Here is an 8,824-nt window from a genome sequence, read left to right as displayed (position 1 = left end):
GGCAACAGCTAAATGTGTTTTTCAATAAAATTAAGCTGAGCTCTCCTATGTTATGAGGCATTTCTTTTATTTCAAATGTCTCCAGGGTTTTACCATATTTGTTTTAACCAAAGCCCATCCTGGGAACAGTTTGAAACCCAACTGGAATTTGTTATTTGAAAGCCAAGTGGGAGGGAAAAAAGAGATGCCAACAAATGAATTGAAAATAGGGTTTTTCAGTTTAACAAAGTTAAAGCCTAAACAACACCTAAAAGTTTGGCTCTTTAAGTAGCTAACACTTGGCAGTACTTTTGTCCTGGTCCTGGATCATGGAGCCTGTTTCAAGAGCAGGGACACCCCTCTCTTTCTGTGCCTGCTCCCTACTCCATGCATAGCATAGGCCTGTGGCCCCAACACATGGAATCACGGAGTTGTACCCACACCGACAAAGGGGCAAGCAGGAACAACTTTGTCCAGAAGCAACAAAGGAGGCTTTGGTTCTGCCAATGGAAATCAGGAAGTGAGTTGTTTGCAGCTGTCTAGACCAGCGGTTCTCAACCTGTGGGTTGCGACCACTTTGGAGGTCGAACGACCCTTTCACAGGGGTCGCCTAAGACCATCCTGCATATCAGATATTTACATTACAATTCATAACAGTAGCAACATTACAGTTATGAAGTAGCAATGAAAATAATTTTATGGCTGGGTCACAACATGAGGAACTGTATTTAAAGGGCCAGAAGGTTGAGAACCACTGTTCTAGAGAGCTGCCTGCCCCAGGAACTGGTTTGTTAATATTATCTGTGCCAGCTGCGTTGTGGCAGTTGGATTAAGCTGGTTCAGAGGTTGGCGCTTAGTACTGTTGAGCCCTCACTCTTCCCTCTGCTGCCTCTAACATGCAGCCCCTCTCCATTAGGCCAATTCTTTGGAAGCAATGGAGGGAGAGGAGGACACACAGTGCATTTTCCCAAACAAATATCTGACAGCCATACTGGATTTGTCAGACTCCTATGGACAATAAGTGGCAAATTCAACTTTAAAAATCTGCTTTTACCTTAAGAAATGATTAACGTTTCATAAGTTCTCTCTAATAAGTAGGCTTTGAGAATCATTTAAAAGTGATTGAAGTTTTGGGATCTGTCAAGCCATTTTTATATCAAAAAAATTTTTTTCCTAAATGTTCAGAGATAATGTTATATTTTGGAGTTAATTAAGGCAATTTCTATGTAATTTTTCTCCTTTTAAGGGGAGAATGAAGGGGAGGAAGGTTATTGCTTCAAATTGGAATAGGGCAGATCTGGTTGTGTGAACTTTGGCACATTATTTAACTTCCTGAAGACTTATTTTTCTTAATCTATATAAGGGGAACAATAATATTTATTTGCAAGGTTTACTTGAGGGATCAATTAAAAGACCTAGCATAGATTCTAGACCATAATAAGGACTCAATATCTATTAGTTGACTTTTAAATCCAGTTAGGTCAGTTTCTGTAAATGTCACTTTTCAAAATAGTTATTTTTAATATGCTTAACATATTATAAAACAGCTTACATTTAGAATCCTAATATTAAGGATTCATGTTGTAAAATTGTGCAAAATTAATTGAGCCTTTTATGTTTTCAGTTAATAAAAGTCCATGTTTAGAGCCTGAGAGTCCTGTGAGTCTCTTAAACTGTGTTATGGGTAATTTTGCACAATTTCCAGAAATTATGAATGTCAGTGGGAATTTCTACCTCTCGTTATTTAGAGCACAGCTCGATGAGATCTGTAATTAGTAGGTAACAGGTGAGGGTATTTTGGTCACCATCTGTGAAAGGTCTTGAAAGTGGGTAATGGAATAAACCACTCTTGTAACTACATTGCAAAGAAAGACTGCCTACAGTCATGGAATCTTGGAATTTTAGAGTTTTAAAACCTTACAGCTACTTTCAACTTCTCTAAAAACTCCTGTTCAAACTACTTTAAAAATAAAAAAAAAAAACAGTCTGTAGTATTGTAGTGTAACTGACTTTTATTGAAAATTGCTTTGTTTTATCCTAAAGAACCAAATGTTTGGAGGAACAGCTCTAATTGTCCTTGGAAGTGCTTACCTTTTGGGAGTAATTATGCACTGTCAGATGTTAGATCAGTTTTCTTATCACTAGCAATTCTTATGATTAAGCAGACAAGGAAAAAAATGAGCTATTCTTGTATATAATCTAGACAGTCATTTATTCATACACACACTTACCCATATGAATATCCTACAACAGTGATTTTTCAACCTTTTTCATCTCATGGCACCCACAAACGAAATACTAAAATTCTGCGGCACACCAAAAAAATATATTTTTTGCCAATCTGACAAAAAATAGGTATAATTTTTTTATTTTATATTTTTATTTATTTTTTACAGAGAGGAAGGGAGAGGGATAGAGAGTTAGAAACATCGATGAGAGAGAAACATTGACCAGCTGCCTCCTGCACACCTCCTACTGGGGATGTGCCCGCAACCAAGGTATATGCCCTTGACCGGAATCGAACCTGGGACTCTTCATTCCGCAGGCCAATGCTCTATGCACCAAGCCAAACCGGTTTTGGCGAAGTAGGTATAATTTTTATTCATTCACACTAGATGGCTATTTTGTGTTGTCTGTTGCCATTTTTTTTTTATTTGACATAGGGGAAAAGAGGTTAATGCCCCAGACTAAATAGGCAGGTATTGTTGCATGTTTGAAAAATTCTTGTGGTACACTAGTTGAAAAGTACTGTCCTAAAAGATACCCTTTTGAAAAACAGATTCAAATAGGGAAACTTTCATTTTCCTTTCATTCATTCAACAAATATTTAAGCACCTTCTGTATGCCAGGCATAGAGAGCATTCAAGGAAAATAAGCACCTGCCTCATCCTGACCTCTTAGCTCTCCACAGCCCCAACCTCAAAGGCCACCATAATATGAGTTTATTTTGTTTCTTTTCAGAAATATCCTGTGCATATACAGGAATATATTTGTGTGTATCTCACTATATTTTTAAAAGCAAACTATAGCATACTATAAATCTCACATCTTAGAGTATAGTCCTTATCAGTCTAACTCATTTTCTTTTTCCTGCTGCATGGTATTACACTATATGGTTGGATTATCATTCTGTTAGTACCCTTTGCTAGACATTTAACTAACTCCTAAGGGGTTTTCCATTTGTTTTTCTTCTGTTTTTGTGGCTTTGTCCTCCTTCTCTTGCCTTGCATGTCTTCTAATGCATCAGTTTCACTCCCTATCACTTCATCCTAATGATTCTGGGACATGAGACTCAGCACACTCATGGAGACCCTCACCCTTATATGTGCTTCCTACAGTTCCAGGTAAACTTGAGTAAGTTAAATTTACCCAATAGACCCTTATCTTTTTACCCCACAGATTTCTTGTGATCAGGTTATGGTCATTGATCATGAAGCCAGCTGGTAAACTTGTCTACCCCAGTATCCACTTCTTTAAATGGCAGGTAATTGAGCAGTCAAGTGAGGTGATGTCACTTATGCTTTGATGTATTATTGTCACATATTATTTCTTTTCTTTTTTTTAATATATTTTATTGATTTTTTTTACAGAGAGGAAGGGAGAGGGATAGAAAGTTAGAAACATTGATGAGAGAGAAACATCGATCAACTGCCTCCTGCACACTCCCTACTGGGTATGTGCCTGCAACCAAGGTACATTCCCTTGACCGGAATCGAACCTGGAACCCTTCAGTCCGCAGGCTGACGCTCTATCCACTGAGCCAAACCGGTTAGGGCGTCACATATTATTTCAAGAGGATTTATGACTGAGGACAAAGTAGCCTTTCTTCCAGCTCTTCTTGTTGTAAATATTTTGTGCTCAATCAATTAAGAGTATGAACTAGAGCCCCGGCTAGTGTGTGCATGGTGGTTGGACTATAGTCCTGTGCACTGAAGGGTTGCGGGTGTGATTCCTGGTCAGGGCACATTACCAGATTGTAGGTTCGATATCTGGTCGTGGTGTGTGGGTGAGGCAATGGACTGATATTTCTCTCTCTCCCTTTCTTGAATCAATGAAGAAACATTTCCTGGGGTGAGGATTTTTTTTTTTTTTAAAGAGTATAAACTAGATAAAAGTGACCCAATGTTTTCTCTTCCTTCCTCACACCGGATCTGTTCTGTAGACCATTATCATTGTTAATGCAGTTATTTAACCAAAAGCTATCAATAATTTTAAGCTTTCTGCAAAGCCTCACAATTCAAATTTAATATATTTATTTACAACTTCAGTACTTCTTCCAAAAAGATGAGATAAGCTTAAAATGAAAGACATTTAACTTTAAAGGTTATGAAAATAAATTTACAAAATAAATAACCTATAGAGGAAGAAGGAGGAAATGTAGCACTCCATTTAGGTGACTATTGCCAGGTGGTTGACCAAGCACTTTACCCATGAACTTTGTGGTAGCAAAGCTAAATAGGAAAACAACAGATTATATAATTCTCCTGTGTCGGTTTTCCAGACCATAGCACTAGTGATTTTCCTTCTTATTCTAATGTGAGCTGCCATTTGAAACATGTTTTTAACAGACTCTATCTTCCCCGGACAGTGATTCCTTTCTAAAATAAGTTGGTCAGTATACATTTCTTATTCTTGTTATGGTACAATGTGTTTATGCATTCTACTATTTTTTTTAATTTGAAAGTATAAACTTCAAAACATGTTATGCTCCAGAGGTTTTAGAAAGGGGATTATGGGCCTTTAATAGCCAACCACTAGAATAATGTAGGTACCCAGTGAGTTGGAGTGAAATGTGCCCAAAGTGAGGGACTTAGAAATGGGAAACTTCTCTGCAGCCAGGCCTTACTACCTCGAGGCTTCAGGAATAAAATAGGTAATATAATACTTAGAAGCAGTGCATCAAAATGTTTCTGGGATTGTTTTCTTAGAGTAGCTGTAAAATTGGTCTCTAATCATAATAAAGCCAGGGAGTGTGGGTGCTACTCTGTCAGGGCCCTCGGAGGTGCTTTTGTGTGATTTTGTGTGTTTTTTATGTTGTCCTATCTCTTTACCTATCACTTTCTATCGTTTTCTTTTCCCTCAACATTTTTTAAGGTGTCGCATCAACTTTTTTAATGCTGGAGATTTAATTGCAAAAGCACACGTAAACAGTTTGGAAGGTGTGAGAAAGAATTCACGAGTCACACAGGGAAATAGCAACAGAGCTGGCATTCAGTCTGAATGCATTCGCTGTGCCACACAACCACACTACCAAGGGGTCAAATGGTGTGTCCTGAAATTGAGTGAAAAAATGAGTGCTACAAGAAACGTTTGTTTCATACTGAAGCTACAGAGGAAAATATCAAGATGAATTAAATATCAGCTTTACCCTCGCAAAGCTTAACTTTTATAGGGACAACCAGACATGTATATAAAATAAGTAAAATACACAGCAGAACAGACCAGAGGGAAGACCAGTAGCAGGACTGCAGCTCAGATCAGGACAGGCCTGTAAAGATGAATCAGAATTAGGTTAATGGACAGGATGGACTCAGTGGACTAAAGATGAGCAGGACAGAGCCCCAGCTCTCAAGAAGCTCTGTTTAGTAATAGAGACACATAAACAGATAGATTATTATGAAAAGTGGCAAATGTTGTAATAGGGGCTGTGGACCCAGAGAGGAGAATAATAGTTGATCGTTGGGAAAGGTGGGCAGGAGTTGACCTTTAGGCCGGATGCTGAAGAGTGTGAGGGCTTGCTCAGAAGAGCAGGGCTGGTCTAGGAAAGCCTTAAGGCAGCGGAATTGATAAAATGCTTACTTGCACTCTTAACAACAGGACAGTTATACCAAGGTGACTTTTTACATTGTAATGTCGTTGCAGGTGATCAGTCATGCCTTCTGGAACAATACAAAGTGGAAAAGGTTTGCAGACCAAGAGTCAGTTTAGGACCATTGCACCGAAAATTGTGTCCAAAGTCCTAACTTCCAGAGTGCTGTCGGGCCCTTCGCCATCACTCTCTGATCAGGTGAATCCAGGCCCCCCCATCAGCTCTACACCACTGGGGGTGCCTGCCCAAAATTATGCTCTGATGCAGGTTGCTGGCCAGAAGGGAACATTTTCTCTCGTGGCGTTGCCTCAGGTTGCCTCAATTCAACCAGTCCAGAAACCCAGACTGCCCCTGCCTGAAAACCTTAAACTGCCTATTCCTCGATACCAACCCCCAAGAAATAACAAAGGATCAACAAAGAACCCCATTTCGAGCTTCTCTGAACGTGGCTGTAGCAAACCTCCTGCCCAAACCCAAACGTCTCCTTCCCCACCTGGCTGTTCTGAGCCCCTGCCCCAGCCCAGTCCGTCCGAACCGGTGCTGCCACCAGGCCAGGCCCCAGCCAGCGTCAGCCGGGCTGCTCTAACCAGCGGAGGTGGCCCTGGAGGCGCTCAACCTCCAGTGACCAGTGACTGTGGAGACCCGAACCTTCCTGACACCCCAACATCATCCGCACCAGAGGAGCCCTCTGCCAGGCAGGGCTTCATGAAGATTTCAGGGAAAGAAATCTTTGCAAGCAAAGAACCATCCAGTAAACCTGCCGCTGTTGCCAGTGAAAAACATAAAGAACAAGTTGACCTTGCAGAAGGCACAGTCAGGTTATCGACAGCCATTTGGGGTGGTTCACTCCAGTGGGTGCCCTCAGTCCCCAAAGGTAAACTGCCCGTCTTACCCCCCGTAAGTATGAAAACAACAGAGGTTTATAAAAGTGAGTCCGATGTTAACATTGTAGACTTTTCTTTACCTGGGCTCAGGGTGCACTCGGATAAGACATCCACCGTCACCGAAGGCTTTGATGCAGCCACCAAAGTGGCCAATAAGGTACCTGGTCCACAGGTGTCAAAGCAGAGTCTCTGTGAAAGTGCCTTTTGTCCAGCTCCCAAACTGGATCTCAACCACAAAACAAAACTGAATGGCGGGGCAACAAAGAGAAAAGGAAGAAAACTAAAGGTACCCGATGAAATCTTGTCATTTCAGGGGAAAAGGAGGAAATGTAAAATAATAAAAAATGATTCCCAACAATCCAGAGAGCAAAAACCTGGGGCTTTGAAAAAATACCGTAGCATTATGCCTAAACCTGTCATTGTCATGCCTGCTGTGGCTCCCTTGGGTTCTCCTGTGGCTATATTACCTTCCCAAAGGCCCAGCAGCCTAGGACAGGACAGTTTGTTAAATAATTCGCTCACTCCTAAATATCTCGGCTGTAAGCAGGACGACAGCCCTTCCCCTAAGCCCAGCTCTGCATTCAGAAATGGATTCTCTGGCATTAAGAAGCCTTGGCACAGATGTCCTGTCTGTAACCACCACTTCCAGTTCAAGCAGCACCTTCGAGACCACATGAATACCCACACTAACAGACGGCCTTACAGCTGTCGAATTTGTCGCAAGGCATACGTGCGTCCCGGCAGCCTGAGCGCACACATGAAACTTCATCATGGCGAGAACCGGCTGAAGAAACTTGTGTGCTGTGAATTTTGTGCAAAAGTGTTTGGTCATGTCAGAATCTATTTCGGCCATCTGAAAGAAGTGCATAGGGTTGTCATCAGCACCGAGCCCTCGCCTAGCGAACTGCAGCCAGGGGACCTGCCAAAGAACAGGGACAGGGATGCAAATGTGCAGAGGTGAGTGCTAATGGAATGAAAATCTGGCAAGAAAGTCTGTTTGGATTTGAGGAGCAGGCTAAGATTTCATATTCAGAAAGATAAGTTCATAAAAACATCTCTCAGATTAAGATTTTATGAGGCTAGTTCTATAAAGAATAATCTCATTTCTTGTTGGTTTCTGATCACTCATGATTTATAATGATGATAACCCTGGTAAGCCAGGCCACAAATGCCTGTTTGAGGTATGATGGAGACAATCAGGTGACAGACATTTTTTAACATTTCCTTTTTAAAAAAATTTATTTCAGAGAATGAGAGACAGAGAAACATTGATGTGAGAAACATTAATTGGTTGCCTCCCATAGTAGGGGATCACCCTGACTGGGGATCGAACCCACAACCTGGGTATATGTCCCAACTGGGAATTGAACTGGCCACCTTTTGATGTATGGGGTGATGCTCCCACCAACTGAGCAACACCGGCCAGGATATAACAGATTATTTTTGTATCTGACATATGAAATATTAAATACTAGAGGCCCAGTGCACAAAAATTTGTGCACTCGGGGGGGAGGGGGTCCCTCAGCCCAGCCTGTGCCCTCTCACAGTCTGGGACCCCTCAGGAGATAACGACCTGCTGGCTTAGGCCTGCTCCCGGGCGGCAGAGAGCAGGCCCAATCCCTAGGTGCAGCCCCTGGTCGGGCTCAGAGCAGGGTTGATTAGGGAATTGGGGCGTCGCCTCCTGTCATGCACAGAGCAGGGCAGATCGGGAGGTTGCGATGCCACCCTCAGTCACGCTCAGGGTAGGGCCGATTGGGGGTTGGGACACCACCCCCTGTCACACTCAAGGCAGAGTCGATGGGGAGGTTGCGGCGCCACCTCGTCACCCACAGAGCAGGACCAATCAGGGGGTTGGGGCACTGCCCCCTGTCACTCACAGAGCAGTACCCATCAGAGGGGTTGGGGCTCTGTATCTTGTCACGCACAGAGCAGGGCCAATCTGGGGGTTGGGGCACTGTCCCGGTCACTCACAGAGCAGGACTCATCGGGGGGTTGGGGCTCTGTATCCTGTCACGCACAGAGCAGGGCCATTCTGGGGGTTGGGGCGCTGTCCCCTGTCACGTACAGAGCAGGGCCCAAGGGGGTTGGGGTGCCACCCTCTATCACCCACAGAGCAGGGCCGATCAGGGGGTTGGGGCGCCGCCACTCTCAC

At 42.8% G+C, this 8,824-nt stretch overlaps 1 protein-coding gene across 3 annotated transcripts in view; it reads left to right on the top strand.

Annotated features, from left to right (window-relative positions):
• The window catches only part of ZNF438 (zinc finger protein 438), a 223,529-nt gene that overhangs the window by 212,370 nt on the left and 2,335 nt on the right, over nucleotides 1-8,824 (top strand). For all 3 annotated transcript variants that reach the window (XM_006757527.2, XM_015559934.1, XM_006757529.2), the window contains one exon: nucleotides 5,842-7,629. In XM_006757527.2, coding sequence (XP_006757590.1) covers nucleotides 5,852-7,629 — 1,778 coding nt within the window. In that variant the 5' untranslated portion in view covers nucleotides 5,842-5,851. The remainder of the gene's footprint in view (nucleotides 1-5,841; nucleotides 7,630-8,824) is intronic.

Source organism: Myotis davidii, unplaced genomic scaffold, assembly GCF_000327345.1.
Source record: "Myotis davidii unplaced genomic scaffold, ASM32734v1 scaffold515, whole genome shotgun sequence".
NCBI lineage: Eukaryota > Metazoa > Chordata > Mammalia > Chiroptera > Vespertilionidae > Myotis > Myotis davidii.
This window is presented reverse-complemented; position numbering and strand designations above follow the sequence as displayed.